Source organism: Lagenorhynchus albirostris, chromosome 6 (genome assembly GCF_949774975.1).
Source record: "Lagenorhynchus albirostris chromosome 6, mLagAlb1.1, whole genome shotgun sequence".
Taxonomy (NCBI): Eukaryota; Metazoa; Chordata; class Mammalia; order Artiodactyla; family Delphinidae; genus Lagenorhynchus; species Lagenorhynchus albirostris.
In genome coordinates, this window is record NC_083100.1 from 113,980,081 (window position 1) to 114,003,482 (window position 23,402).

General features: G+C 51.0%; 1 protein-coding gene across 1 annotated transcript in view; it reads left to right on the plus strand.

The window, feature by feature from the left end:
• Window positions 1-227: 227 nt before the first annotated feature.
• GYPC (glycophorin C (Gerbich blood group)) overlaps window positions 228-23,402 on the plus strand; it is a 43,785-nt gene continuing 20,610 nt past the window's right edge. The window contains exon 1 of the mRNA XM_060153042.1: window positions 228-630. Coding sequence (XP_060009025.1) covers window positions 588-630 — 43 coding nt within the window. The 5' untranslated portion in view covers window positions 228-587. The remainder of the gene's footprint in view (window positions 631-23,402) is intronic.

Genomic DNA, 23,402 nt, shown 5'->3' on the forward strand with positions numbered 1-23,402 from the left:
TGGTCCGAATAAGTCACAGGCCTTTGTCCAGCAGTCCTTTTTTCCTAAGAGTCTTTCTCAGACATCAGCCCATGGATTGGGACAGTGCGCCAGAAGGGGCCAGCAAGCCGGGAACTCTTCCCAGGCCACAAAGGCTCCGCGGATCTGAGAGGCCTCACGAGGACCAGCCAAGACTGAAACGCAGGTCTGGCTGTATTTGGTCACCGTCCCGGATGGTGGCGGGGCAGGCATTATGTCACATCTGGGAGTTTTTCAGCCCACACGTGGGGAAAATCTCAACCACAACCTCTGTATGTGGTAGCTTCAGATGGAAACAGAAACTAGTTAGAAAAATGTGATTCTTGCGCAGGGAAGTCGGAGCACAGAAGAGTTCAGAAGTGGGCGGGAGTCTGTGTTAAAAAAAAAAAAAAAGGGGGTGGAAACCCCACCAGCCAAGTCTGCAGAAAAAACTAAATGAAGTCTGCCTATCTCGGAGCCGGAGCCCCTCCCCTCGGGCCGCGCCGAGGAGTGTGACACAGGTGCCGCTTCCTCCCGGCTGCTGAGGGTCAACCACTGTCCCCCGGGCCCGCGCCCCGCACTGGTCGGCGATGAGCAGCCCCCAGGTCACACCGCCGCCCCCGCCCCGCCAAGGTGAGTACTCGCCCGGGGACGGGTCCGCGGGGGCCGAGCCGGGGAGGGGGGGGGGGCCAAGGAACCCCGGGGTTCCGGCCGCGCCCGGCCTCCTGGGGGACTAGGGCCCCGCCCGACCGCGTCCCCGGGCATCGCGGGGCCCCGGACATCACAGCGCCCCGGGCATCGCGGAGTCCCGGTCCGGAGCCCCGAGCCTGGTGCGCGGGTTCCGCGCGCCCTGGGCCTGGAGAGGCCACCACCGCCCCCGCGGCCATCCGCTGGCTTTCTGTTTCTTTGTGTGCTGTTGGGGATGTGCGTGTGGCCAGAACTTTTCCCCTAAGAGAATAAAGGGAGAGAGGCAGATCGGTAAGCAGCGCAGAGAGAAAGCACAAGTTGTTTGCCGGAGCTGCCCGGGCAGGACGGTGGAGGCGCGTCCGCAGAAACTCTGAGTTAACTCCGCCAACTTCCCGACTCTCTCCCCGGGCCGGGCGGGAACCAGCCACACGCCCACGCCCATGTTGCAGGGATCCGCTCGCCGTGACCATTTGAGCGGTTGCAATTCTTCAGAGGCTGTTTTCTTTCTTTCTAAAACCAGCACATGCTTTCTTGCGGAAAGGAAATCGCCGTGAGATTCTCTGTGAATCTCAAAAGCGACGTTCCGAAACACTGCTGGGCCTCCCCCGCCACAGGGCTTTTGCAATAAAGAACTAAAATTTTATTAAAAAAAAAAGAAAAAGAATGATGATCCCTCCTGTTCCCACCCTGGTTAGGTCTGATCGTATGGAACTGTCAGAGAGGAGACATTCTGAGTCTATCATGTAATCACGTTACGTAATTAATATGATCCTGGTATGGGTTTATACGTCTTTAAAAAAAAAAACAAGGTTGTGTGGCCTTAGGCGGCAAACTTGAGCCTGGGTGAGCGCGGCTGGGTCTGTATCTGCACGCTCCGGCGCCTCTGTGTGTACACGGCCACGTGTGTACGGGTGGCTGAGGTGCTCGGCGCCATCTGGGTGTGCACAGAGCTCCTTGTGGAGTCAGGGCCTCGCTGCCTGCCTCGGGACCTCTTGTCACAAGGAGGCAAGCCCACCTCTCTTAGCTACAGTTTCATCATCCGCGAAGTGGGAATAACAGGATAGTGTGCCTCTTCGGGTCGTGAGAATTAAGGGCATGTCAGTGGCTCCGCGCAGAGATGAACACATGTTAAGTGCTTGAGAAATGTCGGGCATCCTTATTTTCGTTTTACGTCATACTGTGGATCCATGAGCTTGTGTGAGTCAGTGTTGACGCGTGTGTATGTGTGTGTGAGGGTGAGTCAGACCCTAGTGAGTGAGTGTGTGTGTGTGTGTAGGGACCAGGGTTAAGGGGACAAGGCACTGTAATTATTCCAGTTCAGGGACCGAGGAAGTGCAGGCCTACAGCCATTCCTGTCTGGAGAGGACAGGCTTGCTCAGGGAGCCTTGCCCTGCCCCCGACCGCAGCCCACCCCCCCCCCCCGCAACCCCGTCCTCCCCCTACAGCAATTCTCCAGGATTCAAGTTTCAGACCTTGACCAATGACTGCAAATACTTCCCTTGCGGAACTGATGGGGATGCAGCCCTTACTTGCATACCATTCCAGATTACCCTTAGGATTTACTTTCTGGCAGGATCTCTGCCATGGGAGAACCATGGGGCCCTATTTCGTGCTGCTGACTCAGGCAGGATGTGTCTATATCCTGTCTCAGTTTACATCACTGCCCCTCAGAACCAGACGTTAGAACAGAGAGGACCCTCTGCTCCCTCCCGGCCAGGCCTCCCCTAGCCTAGCCTTTGGGCTTATGGGTTCAGCCAACTGCCATAAGCCCAGAGGCCACAGTTATTGCGGAGGAGTCCTGTGCAGAAATCCACTGCCTCGCCCTTGGAGGGAAGGGGTCAGGCTCAGCAAGGAGATGGCCAGGTCTGGCAGCTTTATATAGAATGTGCCACCTCTGGGCAAAGCAGGGAGGGTTTCGTTCAGTGCCAGATGACATTCCATCACAGCCATTGCGCAACCCCTTCAGATATCCGTGGCTTTGGGAGTCACATGGCCTCGGCACAGCCAGCAGCTGGACCTTCCAAGGGTGCCCAGAGTTGCGCAGTTATTTCTGGGGACTTGCAGTGCCCTCTGGGAAACAGGAGTGAGGGGTAAGAGGTGTTCTGTGTTTGGTGGGAGCGCATCCGCCCATTCACTCTGGGGAGAGAGAGAGAGGCCCTTCACTAGCACAGAGAGCCTGGCAAGTAAAGTCAGTTTGCCTCTTTGGGCGGCAGATATATAGTCCATCAAATGCCCTTTGGAGACCCCAACCAAAACACCTTTCAAAGAGTGAGCAAACACAACAGGCCCAGTAAGCACAAGGTACAAACCAAAGTTAAACAATGCGTGAAGAGCTCATAATAGAAAAGAATAACTTTCTTCCCACCTCCAGGGCAGTAACTTTATTTATTTATGAGACTCCTTCTAGAAGTATTATATGTAATACAATTAATTTTTCGTTGGCAAAACGAAACACATATGCGACTTCATCTTTTTTGTTCATAAGACCATATCCTACAGATTATACCTTATCACCATATATAGACTCATCCTTCTGGGGCTGCACAGCATGAATATTATAAATGAATTGGTTATTTTATTTAACCAATTCCTCCACAAATGGACATCTAGGTTGTGTACAGTCTTTAATTTCTCTTTTTAACCACAGTGTCATGACAACCCTTGTAAGTAGGGTTTTGCATGCATGTGTTTGTATACCTTTAGGATAAATTCCCCCAGGATTTAACTTCTGGGACCAAGAGTATGTACATTTACAATGTTAGTAGATACTGAAAAATTACCCTCCAAAAAGTCACATACATTTCTAACCCTTACCGGTAGCCAATGAAAATCGTTATTTCCCCACATCCTCATTCACACCGTGTGGTTTTTATCTTGGCCAATCTGATGAGTAAACCATGTTGTCACCTCTGAGTGCGCCTCTGTAATTACACGTGTTTTTGTACCTCTGTAAGACATTGTATTTGTTTTGCTGGGAAATACCTTGTATGGCCTTTGCCCACTTCCTACCAGGTCCCTAACCCGTGAGGAGACACACCCCAGAAGTTAAATGATGTGTCCTTTCTCTCATGATGAGTAAGAGAGTGGACCAGAGCCCCACACTGGGCTGTGCTGTGGAGTCAGACCAGATGTGATCTCATCCCCGACACTTACTGGCTTTGGGGAGGTGCACAGTACCTCGGAGCCTCAGTTTTCTCATCTGTTAGTGGGAAGGATACCAGTGACTTGGCGGGAGTCACGTGATGAACGAGAGACTAAGGACCTGGCACCGCGCCCAGTGATAGTGTTATTTGCGACGGTTGTTAACAGAACTCATCAAAGCAAACCTAGCCTGCAGGTGCTAGTCACCTCCAAAGTCTCCCTAGCAGACGGCAGCTGGGTTTGCTTCGGATAATGTGAGAACAACGTCAGTACCTCTATGCCGAGGCCTGTGGTCCCACCTTGCATGGGTCACTCCTCTACAGCCTGGTCTCACAGGCATATTCTCCCCTGTTTTGCAGATGAAGCCCTGGAGGCTGGAGGAGGATGACCTTCCCCAGGGCTCCCAGGTCCTGAGGGCACAGCCAGGCTGTGAACACAGGCTGTGAGGCCCCAGAGCCAACAGAGGCCAAACTAAGGGGGGTGTTAGGGTGCATGTGGGCCTGCTGGCCCTGTGTGCCAGGCGGGGCCTTCTGCTGCCCACATACTGTGAGAGCTGTGCCCAGGAAATCATGGCTGTGGCTTTGCACAGACACTCAGAGCCCGCTAACGACTCCACAGTTTTTCAGCCAGGCCTGTGGTCTAACCTTGGCCTGTGGCTGCCCGCCATCACTCTCATCTCTGTGGTCGGGCCTGACCCACACTGGGCCACCTGCTGCCCTCCACCCTGCCTTCCACAGCTCGCTCAGGTTGACATCCCCTAGAGCCCCTCTCTGTGCCTCGATCACCCTGTCCCTCCAGCTTCACCCTCATGCCTGCCCGCTTCAGGCCCCTGGGCTCTCTGGGTACTGCCCCCTGCACACATACACCTACTGGTCAGTTAAGGCCTCCCTGGGCCCTCCTGACACTAGAAAACCACCCACCCTGGCCCTGGGGACACTTTGTAGCCCCGACAGATTTCTGAGTCTGTTGCCTTCCAGGAATTCTGACTTCCAAGAAGCTCTGTGACCCCACCTGTCCCCCCTGCACTGGGGCCTAGCTCAGAGAGGTGCTTAGCCAGCAACTTGGACACGAACAGGTGGCTGCACAGACAACCCAAAGGTCAGCACCTCCAGGCCCATGTCCGCTCCAAAGGCCAAAGGCACCTTTTATTTATTTATTTTTTATTTTTATTTATTTATTTATTTTTGTGGTACGCGGGCCTCTCACTGCTGTGGCCTCTCCTGTTGCGGAGGCTCCGGACGCGCAGGCTCAGCGGCCATGGCTCACGGGCCCAGCGGCTCCGCGGCATGTGGGAGCCTCGCAGACCAGGGCACGAACCCGCGTCCCCTGCATCGGCAGGCGGACTCTCAACCACTGCGCCACCAGGGAAGCCCAAAGGCCCCCTTTTAAAAATCATCTGCTCAATAGCTCCTATTCCAGAACTTGGAGGGCAGAGTATAAAATAAATTGAAATGGACAAAGAGTCAAACCAAAACAGATTCTCAGAACACGCTGATGGGCCCCAGCCATCACAGCCTAGCTCTCCTTCCCGCTCAGCACTGATCGGGTATTTCATCTTCTCCCTCCTTCCTCCCTCCCCTCCCCCTCCCGCCCTCCCCCATCTTTGCTTAGGGCTTTCTTCAGATCATTATGTAATCTGAACCTCTGCAGGAGCGCCACTTCCTGCCCTTAGTCATTATAAATTTTAATCTGGGTACATCCTTTCAGAAGGAACGTTAGTGTGCAGCATCTTAGCCAAGGCAGATACTGTCAAGGGCCAGTTCTCTCTCACCCCAGCAAGAGCCTGAGCCCAAGGTGCTAGGTTCCTTCACAGACCCGGCCTCACACAGCTGCCCCCAACCCTCCCTCCAGCCACCGGAGAGCCTGTGTTCTGGTTCCCTGTGCTCACAGACAGCCACCCACCTGCCTCGCCTGGTGATTGGTGTCAGAGCATCATTGGCTGCCTGACTCTGCAGCCCTGCCCTTCCTCCTGGCCCAACATCTTCTGCAGCTCTCATTCATGACTCTTTAGGACTGACAGATTGCTGGAGGCTCAGCGTGGACTCCTCTGAGAGTTAAAAACTGCAAGGGGACCTAGTCATTGGGGGCCCCCCGCAATACTGTGAGATCCACCTCCTGGAGTTTGAGCAGGTGCCCACGGTAAATATCGGAGTAAAGTCTTCTTGAGTTTCCGGCAGGAAGGAGGGGACCAGTGCACCTGTTCTTAACAAAGCCTGGCCTCAGGGAAGCTAGTTAACCAGAGCCGAACCCAATGGGATACTATCAGAGCATAACTGACCTGGGGGAAGGAAAATACCCAACTCCAGCTCACTGTAGCCATCTGGGCCCACCTGCAAGGAGAGAAAAACATGGAGGAACACTTGTGAAGTTCACACTCCAGAGGGATGGGCTACAGATCTCATCCTAGGACCATAGGGTGCTTCCCCTCCCCCACATCTCGCCGCCCCGTTACAATAGGTCCTTTTATCCAGTATATGACATCTGGCTGCCAAGAAAAATTACAAGACGTACTAGAAGGCAAAACACACAGTTTGAAGAGACAGAGTCAGAACCAGAACCAGACATGGCAGAGATGTGGGAATTATCAGACTGGGAATTTAAAACAACTGGGATGAATAACTCTTTATGATGCTTTTATTATCATCCCTGTCTTGTATCTGCCACATATCCCTTCTCTTATTGCCAAAACATTGCAGTCGGCATACTCTCTGGGGCTCAGTGGATACACCTCTGACCCCTGCCAGGTCTCTGAGGGAAGGAGGCGCGCATTTGGGGGCCCTTGGGAGGGACAAGCTCTCGGCAAGGTTGCCCCATCATCTCACTGCACCCACCACACCTGATGGAGGTATTTTAGCTCCACTGTGATGGACAGACTGGCATGCCACTTGCAGGGAGCACAGCTGGGACCTCCTACCCTCCTTCTCCTTCATACAACGCCCACTTTCATGAGGGTTCACGTATGTGGCTGCCAGCTGACCCTGGGCCCCAGCGCTCCCCCCTTGGACCCTGGATTGGAGAGTCGTCCTATTTTACCCATAGCTATGGGCACATGTATTCTCAGCAGTGTCTTAAAGTGAAGGGAATTGTGGTTTGTCAGATCAAAACCAGGTAAACAATCCTGCCTGCCTGCCTTCTGCATTGGGTTCCGGTCTGTGACCTCTGTGTTCACCAGGCAGCAAAGTCCACTGGCTATGAAAGGCCCTTTCGCTTGAGATGCTTCCCAAGCACTCTCGCTGGAACCGGACACAATACACACAGCCTTTAGCAAGCAGGGGCTTCAAGCTCAGTTCCCCCTGCTGTACTTTTTGAAGACATTTAGTGCAAATACACTTGGCCTCAATTGGCTAGTGATGAGGAGGTTAGAATACCAGCTTTAGAGCTCAGGATTTGGTCTTGAATGAGGACCAGCTCTGACCTGGCCGTGGTCTTGAACATGGCGCCAGCCCCTTGGCGTCTCAGCTCATAGATAAAACTCCTAGTATAGGGCCTGGTCCGAGTTCACCACTGCCCCTGCCTGAGTGCTTGAGGGTGTCCTCAGTGAGTTCAGGCTCACTCCCCACTGCCCAGCTCCCTCCGCATGCCCTCCTCCTGTCCCTGTTTGCTCATTTGCCACTGAAAATAATACCAAGGACAGGAGGCATAGTCTGCCCTGGTCCTTGGGTTCCAGGTGGGCAAGGCCCTCAGACCCAGCAGGGGAGCTGCCTTTGCAATAGCCCTGGGATGCTGTTCCCTTCTGAGCTAGGACGGCTGCCTCCGAGGCTTCTGTTCCTTCCTGCATTTATCAGAGTGGGCAAGGTGGTCAAAGAGCAGCAGAGAGCATGTGTCCTCTCCCACCAACTATGTGACTTTGAGCAAACCTTTTACCCTTTGCAGTTCAGTCTCCTTACCAGCCCCACCTCCTCAGCCGCACCTGAACACCAGCCCCTTAACAGTAGGGGTCTCGGCTGTCTTGGGGAAGAGTAGCCTCCTTAAAAACACTCATGGATCAGCTCGGTGCTTTGTGACCACCTAGAGGGGTGGGATAGGGAGGGTGGGAGGGAGATGCAAGAGGGAGGGGATATGGAGATATATGTATAGCCGATTCACTTTGTTATACAGCAGAAACTAACACACCATTGTAAAGCAATTATACGCCAATAAAGATGTTTAAAAAAAATGAATGAATGGATGGATAGATGGAGGAATGGATGGATAGATGGAGGAATGGATGGATGGATGGATGGATGGAGGGAAGAATGGAGGGATGTGAAGGTCCAACCAGTGTAGACAATCCTGGTGCTATCGGTCCCATATTCACCTGCGTCCTCTCCCAATCCTGTGTAAGCCGTGCCCCCTCGGTGGCCCACAGTGACCTCTGGCTCAGCCCACTGACCTTTCCCCACCTGGCATGTCTTGTGCACCCCAACCTGTGTGCACATGGGGCCCCTTCCCTCCCATCTGGCCTGCAGACGCTCCATCTTTCAGTGTCTTCTCTCACCAGTGTTTTTCTCTTTCCCTTGATGCTGCCATTGGATGGGTGCAGAGCTGGGCCTCCCCTCTCTCCTGGGAGGGACTCCTTCTCTCCCTTTCCAGCCTCTTCCCCGTGCTCGAACTCCTGCAAGGAAGCTGGGCCTTCTCTCCTTTGATCGTGCCGTGGGACTGACTTGTCATTTGAATGGCCCTCCTTCAGCTCCTGCCAAAGTTCTCATTTTAATGAATTCATTTCAGCTTTGGCTGAAAATCTCAAGCTGTCATTTTTTTAAAATTTTACAGTCTCTCTCTTTTTTTTTCTTTTCTGCAAATTCTGTAAAGTATCCTGACCGACTGTCTCCCTGACTCAAAGCGTAGAAAGTCGGCTGCGCTCTGCTTAAGTTATCTCATTTCACCCTCTAGCAGCCCTGCAGCAAGTATTTTTATCTCCATTTTGCATGTGATGATACAGAAACTCAAGAGGCAATGTGCGTTGCCGACAGCCGAGACCCCTCACTCGTGCACGGCAGGTGTTTCTAGGTGGGGCTTAGCCAGGGCCGCCTCACACATCAGGCACAACATTTAGAGCTTTCAGAGAACCACAACAAAGCTTTGGTTCTTTTAAAATCTAACGGGAAAAATGAACTTTTAAGACTAAACCTTGCATTTGTCTTTATATCAATGCCCCTCTAAAATACAATTGTTAATATCTGGGGGGAGAAGAGACCAGGAAGGCAGACCACCTAGGCCCACGAAGGCCATCCTGTAGCCCTGGCTCAGCCCATCCAGGCCCTGGGGCTGGGTGCCCGCTGGTCCCTGCACGGCCCGGCCGCTCTCCTTGCCCAGCGCCCAGAGCCCTGACCCTCCTCTGCCTGGCTTCCATCTCAAATCCGCACACTCCCCCACCCCCAGCAGTGCTGCCCAGCCCAACCACGGCAGGGCCCCTGGGCTGGGCAGCTGCAGTGTCTGCCCCGTGCCTGCTCTTTGCCTTTACCCTCAGGAGATTGGGAGAATCCAAAGGAAATGCGTGAGGATACCCAGGACTCTCTCTCTCTCTCTCTCTCTCTCTCTTTTTTTCTTGGCCACGCAGCATGCAGGATCTTAGTTCCCCAACCAGGGATCGAACCTGTGCCCCCTGCAAGTGGAAGTGCAGAGTCTTAACCACTGGACCACCAGGGAATTCCTATCTCTATCTCTATCTATCTCTGTCTCTATCTCTATGTCTATCTCTGTATTTCTCTTATCCTCTTGCTTTTTTAAGTGAGGAAGCTAAGCTATTCTTCACTTCAAAGTTTAAAAGTAAGTTTCCTTTGCCCTGTTTCATTATGAAAGAAGCAGTTCCTGTTCACTGTACGATTATATGTACAAGACCAAGAAGAGGGATATAGGAAGATTCTCTCTAGAGCAGAGGTGACTTTCAGGTACCCATGGGATAGCCAGGTGACAGCTGGAAAGCAGTTCAGAAAGAGACCCAGGCAGAGATAAAGACGGAGGACCTCAGTGTACAGAGGCCACACAGCGAGGGGCCCGGGGGAGCCATGAAGAGCCTGCTGAGGTCGCACTGATCTCTCTGGATGGTGGATCTCAGCACAGGTGCAGAGGCGGTGTGGGGAGTCCTCTTGGCCACACCTGGGGAGGATACACATGGTACCTTGTTCAACCGGAAGATGTTACCTGGATGTAGCTAATATCACTCCAGAAATGGATATTATGAGCTCCATGGAAATATGAAAACTGGGGTTCAAAGAGGTTATTCCCCCAGGGCCTCGCTGGGCATCACTTGCACTGTCCAGCCTCGAGCCAGGTGTGTCCTTCTGCCTCTGGGATGTGGCTGCCCACCGTGCTGGGAGGGGTTTGCCCACGACCCCCTGCCCCTCTGTGCAGCTCCACGTGGCCCTCAGGTCACTCTCCTGCCTCAGAAGAAAAGGCCATTCTTTATCCACCCCACCCCGGGCCACTTGTGCCGGCTCCCCTCTGCTCTGCTGGCCCCCACCTGGCGGCCCAGCAGCTGCTGATGAAAGGCTCACGAGGGCTGGGCTGTGACCGGGCAAGTGCAGCCAGCTGAGGCCAACCCACATACAGTTCCCACTCTTCCCCGGGGAGGCAGCGGGCAGCTGCCTCTCAGGGTCACTGCCAGGGCACCAGGAGAGAATAACGCCTCCACCAATTCCTGGCCAATTTCTGGCATGCCTCCACCACAGACCCACCCCTGGGCTGGCGGCATTGTCTTTTGTTGAAGTATCACCAGTCATGGGACCATTCCTGCACTGTATGTTCTCCTCTGCTAGGCACTTTCAGATCTAGTTCCTTTCTTCATTCAAGAGTCACTACTGGCTGTTTATGCATTCTCTACATACAAGCTTACATCGGCTCACCCCAACCTCCCACTCCATCCCTCCCCCAATCCCCTCCCCCTTGGCAACCACCAGTCTGTTCTCCCACTGTATACCACAGAGAACTATATTCAGTATCCTATGGTAAACCATAATGGAAAAGAATATTAGAAAAGGAAGACATATATATGTATAACTAATTCACTTTGCTATACAGCAGTAATTAACACAACCTTGTAAATCAACTATACTTCAATAAAAAATAAAATGAAAAAGAAAGAGGCACCACTCGCCTCCTCTGATAGGTGAATAAAGCAAAGCTCAGAGAAGTTAGGAGCGTTTACACAGCCAGCTGTAGTGCGTGGAGTGCGAGTCTCTGCTTCCCTTGGGGGTGCACTGTTTCTGCCATGGAAACTCACTCAGCAGGTTCTTAAGTGGGGACAGGACGGGGTGGTGCAGAGGAACTAATGCTGGGACTGCAGAGTCACCAAAAGGAATGAAAGCCACACATCCCTCAATCTCCCAAATCAGTGGCTTCCCATCTGGGGTCCCCACCCCGAAAAACACACACGTTAGAAAACGATGTCACAGCTACAAATCTCCACTTCATTTCTTTTCAGGAGAAATGACATTTCTACAAAATAAATTCTTAGATAAAGTCTGGAAACATGAAAGCAATAAAAACCCATCTGTTATAGTGGAGTGGGGGAGAAGAGGCCTGGTGACCCCACTCCAGGGCCCCCTTGTGAGGGTCACCCTCAAGTCATCGCTGGACATAACGTAACGCAGTTTGCAGCCTTCCAGCTGGTGCCTCCCAGGACGGCCGACTGATGTCCAGGCACTATTCATCGTCAGTGATGATGCTTTGGGGCTTGCATCTCAGAGGATCCTTCCGTATTAGACATTTCCATCACATGAAGCCATAAAATGCCTTCACTGTGGTTCAATTATTTGCCTACAGCCAGACTGCAGTGTACACCCAGCTGTCAATCACTTTACCAATTAATTCCCTGAGAGAGGTTCTTATCAAACTTCAAGAGTCCATGAAGAAAATCTGAAAAGTTAGAAACTAGATGGATAGTTCCATTAGGGAAACAATTTATCCACAGATGTTTACTAACCACCGTGTACATGTGTGGTTCATCAGCAGAAATTCATAGGCTTACGATGTGTCCATCTTGTCACCTGCCCTAGGGGTGCAGGAGGAGACAAAGAAAGTCTAAAGACAAGATCCCTGCCCTCAAAGCATCGTTGGGCTTCTTGGGGCAGCAAGACACACATCATGACAGGAATAAAAATCATCCCATCCTCCTAGTGAGAAATTTCTTATCACAGGAATTCAGGTTTCAGATCGAATTGCCTGTGTCTTTTCTATATTTAAAGAAGATACCTAGATATTTAAAGAATAACTTAAAGTAAGATAACTTCTCAAATATAAATTGCTATCTAAAACTAGCTAATATTGACAGCTGATATTAAATTATGGTGAATTTCTCCTTAACCAGATATAGGTTTATCTTGTTGAATTAAGACTTTGTACTTGAAGAAGTTGTCAGTGACCTGTCAACTGAAAAAAATGCACAACCGGGACTTCCCTGGTGGCACAATGGTTAAGAATCCGCCTGCTAATGCAGGGGACATGGGTTCGAGCCCTGGTCTGGGAAGATCCCACATGCCATGGGGCAACTAAGCCCATGCACCACAACTACTGAGCCTGTGCTCTAGAGCCTGCGAGCCACAACTACTGAGCCCGCATGCCACAACTACTGAAGTCCGCATGCCTAGAGCCCGTGCTCAGCAACAAGAGAGGCCACCACGATGAGAAGCCCATGCACCACAACAAAGAGTAACCCCTGCTCGCCATAACTAGAGAAAGCCCATGCATAGCAACGAAGACCCAATGCAGCCAAAAAAATAGATTAAATAAAATCAATAAATGTATTAAAAAAATAAAATTAAAAAAGTGCACAGCCTAAAAGTTGAGAGTTATGTTTTATTCAATGGACAAATCTGAGGACTTAAGCCCAGGACACAGCATTCAGCTAATTCTGAGAAACTTTTCCAAAGAGGCAAGGTGGGGAGCCAGGATATATAGGAGTTTTCGCAACAAAAGACCAGGTAGTCAGAACATCAAAAGATTACTGTTAATCAAAGAAAACCAGACATCTCAGGTTAATGAATTTAGCACTTTTCTACGTATGGGAAGAGGCAAGAGTCCAGGCTCATTGAAATCATTCCTTTGATTCGCACCTCTGCTCCCTGGGGCCAGTGTCCTGTGCTTTCTCATCCTGAGTCTCCTCCGGGTGCCTCGTTGCGGGCGGCCGCAGCGGCTGACTGCTGGATGGCGGGCGTCCTGTTCCACCCTGAGGTCCCTCAGGGCTCACCGTCTGTAATGTGGTGGCTTGATGGCTGCAGCGTCCTCTGTTTACTGATAGGACAGGCAATGTTTAGTTCACAGACCAATGCCGATTGTTGAGAACATTCTAACTCTGGGAAATGACTTAAGTCAAGACAAGTGGCAAGGATGTAAAGATACAAAAAGTACTGCCAGTGTACGGGGTACCTGCTGTGAGCAGGGATGGTCTGGTGTGTCATACACGCTGAGCAGATGTTGGTTCGAAGTGTTCGTTCCTCGTCACCCTCATCCCTCACTGTGAGTTGGGTCTGTGGATGCAGCCTCCATCTTCCAGGTGCCGGACGGGCTGGGAGTGGCAGGGCTGTTATTTGAACCCAGATGCTCCAACCCTGAGGCTGTCTTTTAAGCCTTGCTCACCGCCACCATTTGTATGTGTAGGAAATGGGGAGTTTCAAAGGGGAACAAAATTCTCTTTCACAGGAGTGAAAGAAAGTTGGTTCCAATGCGCTTTTAAACTACACTTATTTATATCAGGCTTTGGTCACCACCCCTAGGTCATTTCCTATTTAAGAATCTTGGAGCTTCTGGAAAGATCTTCTGGAAGATGCTATTTTTAAAGAACCCAATTGAGTGAAATGATGTTTGTCACTCACTGAAAAAGCAAACAATGTTAGAGAAAGTCAGAATACATCTTTGAGGACAATGCAGTCAAAGGCAGATGAAATCCATGGTTTCCCTTCCAAGTTCAGACACCCTGGAAGGCTGTGTTTCCCACACAAGGGCACCTCAGGGCTGTTTATTTCCTGAGGCTCTGGCCTATGGCCAAATCTTCACCATCCTCTGTGCTTTTGGTAAAAGCCATGGGGTCACACTGCCCTGAAGGCACAATTATCTGAGTTCCTGCCCTCCTTGCCCTGGGGCTCTGGGAACAGAGGCCTGACTGTCTACACAGATAAAAGGCTGACCTCTCACTGCCCTGCCTCCTGCCCAGGGGCCCCATGGTTCTCCTTTGAGCTCCCTTGAGTGGGGCCCTCCCTGAGGAGAAATGAGCAGAGGGTGGGAGTTCTCCTCTGACTCGGCTTCTGACGTCTCCTGAGCCAACTAGCTCTGCTCAGGGACCCTTGTACCACAGCAGGACGCTGCCCAGACCTCCACTGGCCTCCCTGGAGCAAGCCCTTGGTGTAGCCAGGCTGTGACCACTTGGATAGGCCATTTATCTTGTTCTGGGACCTGACATCTCAGGGCTCAGGATTCCCTGGTGAGACTCTCTATGACGGGGCCTTGCCAGTCAGTGGAGTCAGCCAGGGGAGGTACCCAGGGCCCAGTCGGAGAGGCCCGGGCCACATCCCTCACCAGCAGAGATGGCCTCAACCCCGTGCAAGGTTTAAAGCCCATGCCACCTCTCCAACCACTGTCTTAACCCCACCACTAACCAGTGCAGGTGAACTTGGGATGGTGACGTCACCCTCTTTGGCTTCCACTACCCTGGTGCCTGCACCCTCTCAAACGCATGGGGTGTTCAAGATGCAGTGAGCCCTGGGTGTGGCCAGACTCTGGAATCTATATAAAGTGGCCACAGTAGTGGACAGTGGCCTGCGTTCTAACAGCTAATGATCACACAGGTTGAAAGTATAGGCTGCGAGCGTGACAGACCTGGGTTCAAGTTGAAGGTCGGCCACTCAATGGCTCCATCCCCGTGGGCACCTTAAATGAGAAGATGTAGGTAATGGCCCAGGCCTAGCAGGGGGCAAGCACAATGCAAATGTTAGCCTGAGAGGGAAGGGAGAGACTCAGTGACACAGGGACTTAAGCCAGGGGTCTGCAAAGACCCACAGGCCCAATCCACTTGCCACCTGTTTTTATAAGTAAAGTTGTATTGCAACACAGCTGCACCCATTTGTTTGCACGTGTCCATGACTGCTTTCATGGGGCAATGGCAGAGTTGTAGCAGAGACCACATGGCCCACAAAGCCTAAACTATTTACTATGTGGCCCTTTATTTAAAAAGTTTTCTGACCTCTGTCTTGAACCAACAGGAACATCTCCAATGGCTCGACTTCTAGGCCTAGAGCCTACCTGGCCCCATTGCACCTCTCTCTGGGGAAACCATAGCCTCATGGGTAGATGAGAAGCCACGGAAGAAAGACCTGCAGCTGAGGCCAGGGACCAGGCAGCGGCCAGGGAAGCCCATCAGGCCAGGCCCAGCTCTCACCTGGGTGCAGACGGAGGGTCTCATTCCCCCGACCTGATCCACCCAAGCTGCCAAAAGGAGGATCCCTCTCTTGGCCTTCACCTTCTCTTGACCTCTTGTCACCCCCTCTGTAGACACAGGCATTCGGGGCTCTCCTGCTGCCCTGCAGAAAATCCTCACCCCAACTAGGCAGGTGTAGGAAAAAGGGCCACACACCAGACAGGCTCTCCCGGGACCTGCCATCTCTCCCGCTTCATTCAGAAAACAGGGCTTCTCACTAGGACCCAGACTGGTGTTGGGCCAGGAGCGTTGCCCTGAACTTTTTGTTTTTTTAACTTTTTATTTTATATTGGAGTATAGTTGATTAACAATGTTGTGTTAGTTTTAGGTGTACAGCAGAGTGCTTCAGTTATACATGTATCTCTTCTTTTTCAAATTCTTTTCCCATTTAAGTTGTTACCTAATATTGAGCAAAGTTCCCTGTACTATACAGTAGGTCCCTGTCGTTTATCCATTTTAAATACAGCAGTGTGTACATGTCAACCCCAAACTCCCAATCTATCCCTCCTCCCTACTCTTCCCTCCTGGTAACTGTAAGTTCATTCTCTAAGTCTGTGAGTCTGTTTCTGCTTCGTAAATAAGTTCATTTGTATCATTCGTTTTTTTAGATTCCTCATATAAGCGATATCATGTGATGTTTGTCTTTCTCTGACTTACTTCGCTCAGTGTAATAATCTCCATGTCCATCCACGTTGCTGCAAATGGCATTATTTCATTCTTTCTATGACTGAGTAGTATTCATTTGTGTGTGTGTGTGTGTGTGTGTGTGTGTGTGTGTGTGTGTGTGTATCACATCTTCTTCATTCATTCCTCTGTTGATGGACATTTAGGTTGTTTCCATGTCTTGGTTATCGTGCAAAGTGCTGCTGTGAACATTGGGGTGCATGTATCTTTTCAAATTAGAGATTTTGTCTTTTCTGGGTATATGCCCAGGAGTGGGATTGCTGCAAATGGCGTTATTTCATTCTTTTTTTATGGCTAATATTCCATTGTATATATGTACCACATCTTGTTTATCAAACTTATTGACATCTCTCCACATCTCAGGAGGTTATTATCCCTCTTTTCAGATTGTCTATGGAGTCTCAGGGGGAAAGGTGTGTCCACACCTCACCAGTTATAAAACAGTGGATCCTGAGTTCAACAATAGTCTCCCTGAGTCTACACCCATGCTCTTTGCCTCTGCCTCCGGCACCAGCAAGCTTTTAGCTCAGACGTCACAGTCCATGAGCCTGTTTTGAGCACCAACTGTGTGTCAGGCCCTGGGGATGTGAGAGTGGACAAACCAACAGTCATCCCAAAAGGGAGCTTATGTTCTAGTGCGGATAGACAGATGGACACAAGACAAGTGGGTAGAATGCTCAGTAGGTGAGATGGTGCTAAGTGCAGGGAGGATGATCAAGCCAGGAAAGGACGGAGGGTGGAGGGACGAGGGGGGCTGCCATTTTAAAGAGAATCTCCACTGGGTAAGGTGATGTTTAGGAAAGACCTAAAGGAAGCCAGGGAGCCAAACGCAGGAATATCTGAGAGGAGGCAAGAGGCAGAGAGCACAACACGTGCAAAGGCCCTGCGGTAGGAGCAGGCTTGGCCTGCTCAAGGAACTGACAGAGGCCAGTGCCCTGAGGAGAGGAGAGTGGAAAGTGGTAACTAGGAGATGAAGTCAGACAGATAAGGCGGCAGAGGGACGATGGGACTGTGTCCCAGTACCCGCTGTAGCATCTTCCTGAGTCTCCCCTGCCAGAAGGCTTCTAACCCCGAGAGAGGAGCCCTTCAGCATCTCTGCTAACACTCTAGCAAGTCCCTGAGTGAGCCGTGACACGGGGTAGGAGCTGAGAGGGAGGGAAGAGGATGGCGGGGAACTCCCAAGGGGTGCCTGAGATGCAGGGGGAGATGGGGGGACTTCACCAAGCGCCCCGTTTGCTCTCAGCTGCCCTGAAAGACGCCTCAGATGCAGGCACACGTGTGCACACACGCGCATACACACACACACAGAGGCCGGCTTTCAGAGCCTCTCTGAAACTGCTAGTTGCATGTTTCATGTAGAGCTTTTCCACAGGACCGTGCCGGGCTCCACAGAGAATGAGTGTGGATGTGGGGTCCCCAGTACCTGCCGTCACAGGCAGTCCGGACCCTTGGGGACCAGCTGGGAGCGTGAAGAGATGGGACAGAGCCCCACCCAGGGCCAGAGGGGGCGTGCGTTGGTCCCTCCCCTGCAGCTTTGAGTCCACGGAAGCCCCGGGGACGCAGCCCAGCAGAGGGCACGGAGCAGCCCCCAGGGGTGGAGGGTCTGGCCAGCAGAGGTGGAGAAGAGAACCAGGAAAGGGTGTGGACAAGGGTGGTCTAGAGCCCCAGGCTCCTGGGGCCCATGCTGCCACCTGCCTGGGGAAGGACGTCCCCACAGACACCTCAGCCTCACCCAGAAGACACAACCGGCAATCCCAGAAAGGCTTCTGAAGGCTGGCCTCTGTCCGTGTGTGCACACGTGTGCCCGCATCCCCAGCGGTATGAAAGAACAGCCTAGAAACACAGGCTCTTTGTCCCTGAGATCGGAGAGGCGGCCAGCACAGGCTCCTACAGCTCAGATTGGAAGCCAGGACTCTGCCGCCTCAGTCTCTCTGCAACCCCTGTGTCAGAGGCACAAATTAATACAACTCTCTGCAGAGGCAGGTTCTTCCAGCAGCCGGGTTCATACGGCAGGAACGGAGGTTGAGAGCTTATTCTCGTCTGCTTTATATTTACACACTGTTGTGTTTAGTCTTCTGAGCAGCGCCAGGAGTCATCCAGTTAAGTGACCAGGGCCACGTAAACACGACCCAGGAGCTCATCCTGGGCGCCTCCTGTCCTCGGATAACGTGACCCCAGCACGAGAATCCAGGCGCTACTCAAGTGACTGGCTTCTCACCTCCATGAACAGCCCTGCTGGAAGTCGGGCCACCGGGCGCCCGTTTGTACTCGGAACTGCTCACACATACCAAGGCAGGAGCACATTTCTTATCTCGCCAGGTCCTCACTGCAGCCTGATACAGGCCAGAGGGTGTGGAGAGGGCGTGGAGAGGGCGTCAGCATCTCCTGAGTCTCTCTAAGCCAAGGTGCCAGGGCGGGCTGTCCATGTGCCCACTGCGGAGGGGAGTGCTCTTATACAGCGCTTAAAGGAGGGGTCGGGGTATCACAGAACCCCTGAGTGTTCCTGGAAAGGGGATAAAGTGACTGTCCCGAGGCCACACCAACAGCAAATGGCAGAGGCAGGCCCACATCCAGGTGTCATTCGATTCCAAACTCTGCACCTGACAGGCTCACCTACAGGCAGGCAGTAGCCTCCCCCCATGATGCCATGCACTTTATGTGCTACAAACCTAAGGGGCTTTTGTACCCAGCCCTAAAAGGGAATGAAATACTGCCATTTGCAGCAACACGGACGGACCTAGAGATTATCACACTAAGTGAAGTCAGACAGAGAAAGACAAATATCGTATGATATTGCTTATATGTGGAATCTAAAAAAAAAAAAAAAAGGATGCAAGTGAACTTATTTACAAAACAGAAATAGACCCACAGACAGAAAACAAACTTATGGGAAAGGGAGGAGGGATAAATTAGGAGTCTGGGATTAACATGTACACACTCCTATATATAAAATAGATAATCAATAAGGACCTACTGTATAGCACAGGGAACTCTACTCAACATTTTGTAATAACCTATAAGGGAAAATCTGGAAAAGAATTTATATATATACATACACACACACACACACACACACATACATATAATAACTGAATCGCTGTTCTATACACCTGAAACCAACACAACATTGTAAATCAACTCTGCTTCAATAAAAATATAAAATCTAAGGGGATAAATGCTTCATGCTTAAGCATGGCCTGCCCCCCTCCACACACACAGGTGGGGAGACCTGGCCGGCAGCACCCTCAGGGAGCCCACCCCTTTGCTTTCAGCTCAGGTCCCGCCTCGCTCCTGGGCAGGGTCGCCCGTGGTGCTGCCCTGTAGCAGCAGTGCACATAGCTTGGCTGTGTCTGCATGCAAAGGCGTTGTATTTCTTCCGGCTTTTTTTTTTCCTTCCCTTTATTCACGCTGATGGAAATGGCTCCTTCACCCAAGGTCTGCCTCCGATAAGGCTCCGGCGGTTTCAAGAAAGCAGAGCTGAGCTTCTTATCAGGCAGCAGCAGGGGATCTGGTGCCGGCACTGGGCTGGCCTGGTGCTGATAAAATGGTCCTGGGCCCAGCGCTCACCAGATGCTTTCTCAACCTGCCTCCCGGGCCCAACCCGTCAGAAGTGTGGGCAGTGAGACCCAGGAAGCTTCTTTGCTTTCTTAGACATGAGAGCCGACTTCCAGTGACCACAGGCCACAGGACCTGATGGGGACAAAGTTTTGGCGTGGAGGCTGATGGAGAGAAAGGGCTTCAGGAGGCCTTAGGGCTCCGGACATGGCAGTGGGAGCCGGCTCCTCCCAGGGGCGTATCGGTATCAAGTGTGTGGTTTGAGCCCTTCCCTGTGAGGCACTACTGTTCCCAATAAGACACTGAGACTAGGAAAGGGGTGTGGGGTGTGGGGGGGGGTTAAGGCATTTGGTCTAATGTGGTGTGATCGGGTTTGAAGCAGGTTTGCAGCCCCCAAAGCCCAGGCTGCCCAGCCTGCTCCTGGAAACTCTGATTTGAAGGAGATCAAGGAGCTCATCCCTCCTCCGACCCTCCACACACACCACTGGAAGACAGAAATTCTCCCTTCAAACCTTAACTTCTTTTCCTTTAAGCTTGGGTCACTGTTAAACTTCCTTGTCCTTAGAGTAGGACAGACTGGGCTAGCTGATTGTTTTGTGAAAAGTGACTTGGGCTTTCTGACCTTAGTTGTCCCATCTATAAAATGGGCTGGTCATCCCTGTGTCCAGTGCCCTGCTGGGAGCACCCAGGATTTCACAGGTGGAGGGCATCTCGCCACGACTGGCCACCAGGGTCCGCCCTACGTTGGAAGGTTGGGCCGGGGCCTGGCGGCAGGGTCAGCAGTAGAGCCTTAGTCTGGGTTTGAATCCTGGCTCTGTCCTTGGCTACTGTCTCTGAGCTTCAGTCTTTTCTTGTTGAAAGAAAGGATGGAAATGCCCGGCTAGCAAGGTTGTTCGGGGGAGTTCAGCTCATGAGAGGTACTTGTGATTTGTGGCTGCCCCATGAGAGCGGGTTTTGAGTGAGAAGCATCTTGAGCGTGAGATGATGTGAGTGAAGCCCCAGCACAGAGCAGACCCATAAAAAGCAGCGGCAGGAGCCCAGCCGATCTCCTGGCTGCCCTCTGCTCCAGGCCGTTACGCACATGGATGCACACAGGGCTAAAGGTCCCTCCAAGACCCGGTGGAGACAGTAGCCTTCCATGCGGGGTGGTCAGGCAGGGCCACCTGGCACTATGGGCCAGTGATTGGAGGTGCAGCCACCGAGGGGGCCCGCGGGATGGGTGCAGAGGGGTGCAGCTGCCTTCAGATGGTTTGCAGGAGTGCTGTCAAAGCAAACGTCATGGAAAGGATTGGCAGCATAGCTGGGCAGAGCAGCTCCTGCCTTTTCAGTCCCTGAAGCAGGACCCTGTGGGTGGTCGGCCCTGAGATGGACAGGGCCTGAAAGGCCTGAGATTAGAGCTGAAATATCAAAAAACCAGCCTTCCCAGACAGCAAGGCTGACAAACGCTGAAGGCCAGAGAAAAGGCAGGCTGAGGAGCAGGCCAGGAGGACCAGCCAGGTTGGCTGCTCACGTGAGCTGGTGTCTGGGGAAGAAGGAGTGGGGCCCCTCCGATCTCTCTCCTGAAATCAGTCAAAGCATCCATGGGTAATCATGAGAACCAGAGGACCAGCATACGTAAATGTTCTCTGCAGTGTGGGGAGATAAAAGCAAGCACCTGACACCTAGTAGGTGCTCACTTCAGTTTGGTTGGTTTAGCGATCACTGAACGCTCCTGCTTTTGTCACTACTCGTCTGGATGATTTTTCCTGCTGCATTTCACTGGACTGCTGGGAGGAACTTTTACTTAGTAAGCTTTTGATGACCACCTTCTATGTGCTGGTCACCTTGCAAAATGCCAGACACCCACAGGAAGATGCCACAGCCCTCCCGGTACCCCAGAGTTATTTTGATGTGTTTGATGAGCTTGTCCATAGAAACAGGAGGTCACTTCCTCCTGGAAGGTCAGAACAGACACCCTCCATGGGTGGTGTTGGACCAGAGTGGATTGACGTGTGGACATTCACCAGATAAGCCAGGTGGAGTGAACATTCCAGGCAGAAGGCACAGCATGAGCCAGTACCTGGGGGTGTAAAATAGAACTGGAGTCCGTGTGACCTCCAAGGGGCTGACAAGGGACAGGCAGGTTGTGAATGTGTGAGACGACAATGTGGGAATTCCGACTGCTTGAGGCTATGGCTCTGGGCTCAGGCCCGGGAGTTCCCAGTGCTCTCCTCTGGGTGAATCCCTATTAGGAAACTCACAGTGCATCTGCTAAGTTGACAAAAGAACTGAATAGTCTGTGAAGGTGGCATGCAATATTTGGGACATACTTACACTAAAAATTGCGTTGTTATTTATCCAAAACTCAAATTTAACGGGCATCCTGTGTTTTTTCTGGCAACCCCAGGAGGACAGGGCATGGACATGGGTGTTTTTTAAAGGGTCCCATGAGATGCTAATGTCCAGCCAGAGCTGAGGACCATGAGTCAGAGGCTCCTACTGCTGTGAGCAAGCCCACCATCTCGAGCCCCTGGCCAGGTCCCTAACTACAAAGATTTCTAGTAGATGGGGCATTTCCAGTCTTAAAAACACCTTTGGGGAACCTTTTGAGATTTCCCCTTATTTATCCTTTCCATCTATCTCATGGATGCCACCCACAGTAGTGAAAAACTTATTTTTTGTGTAAATATGAAAATCTGAAGCCCATCTTAATTTTGTAATGCTTTAAATGATGTAATTGTAGAAATGATTCAATAATTGGATATATTTAAATACAAAACAATAAATCCTTATTCATAATGCTCCAACACACTGATGTCTCCTTCATTAACTGCTAACCACACTCCTTCCAGAACCTCAAACTCTCTAACCCTCAAGACTCCCAGCCTTGTCAGGTGTGCCTTCCTGGAGCCCCCACTTCACACCCATACCACCTTCTCCACGTCCACTACTCTCAGCCCTATTGATTGCTCATTGTGTCATGCTGATCCTTTCTTGATAGGTCCCAATGACTCTTCTAAACTTAGAAGAGAGAAAGTTCTCCTCCTTTCCATACCTGTGCTACAAAATTTCTAGAGATTCCCTTTTTCTATAATCTCTCACCTGTTCATTGCCTACAAGAGAAGACTCAGCTTCTCTAACCTGACCTTTAAGACTGTTCATTGCTCATTACTCACCAAGCAGATGAATGATAAAGTTTATTAATGATATTGAATGGGATAGTGATGTTAGAAGAAGTAATAAGAGAAGGAAAAGGAGGAGAGGAAAATAAACTCAAGACATGTACTGCATTTAGTCATTCATATTTTCCTTCCTTCTTCTATTGCAAGTAGTTACTTGAAAGGTGTAAAATTAAAAATAACATTTGTTTCAATGTAAAATCATCCATAGTAATAAGGATAAAGTTATTTGAAATCTATATTGTCTTAGACCATCTGGCTTATCTTGGAGTCCTGATCACTCAAATAGGTCCAACCCTGTAACTGGCTAATGTCTTTTCGGGTAACTGTTCTTGCTCTCTTACTTGGTTTGTTTAAGAAATTAGTACACCAGTCCAATAGAATAATAAATTGTGTTTGTATTTACCCTTCTCCCCATAATACGTGTTAGATTTCAAACCCAATTTTTAGGTGCCAAGATCCCTGATGGGGCAAGATGGGTAATGAATCCTGTTTATATTGGCTGCATTAAAACAGTAGGAGGGTGCAACTCACCATTCCCATCAGTCATTAGATGTTAACCAGTTGTTGGACTTTAAACAAACCACCTACAAAATTCTGAAATGAAACAAACTCTAAGTTTGTTGGCTTTCTTTGATTAGTCTCCAGGGCATTTATCACTTTCTGTGAAAGAAACATTTAATTTAGATGGCATTGCGTTTGTGTCATGGGATTTCAACTGACAGGAGGAAGAGTTATGTGTGTGTTTATGGCTTCTTTGCTTTTAAAAGATTAATGTAGGCGAAACATAA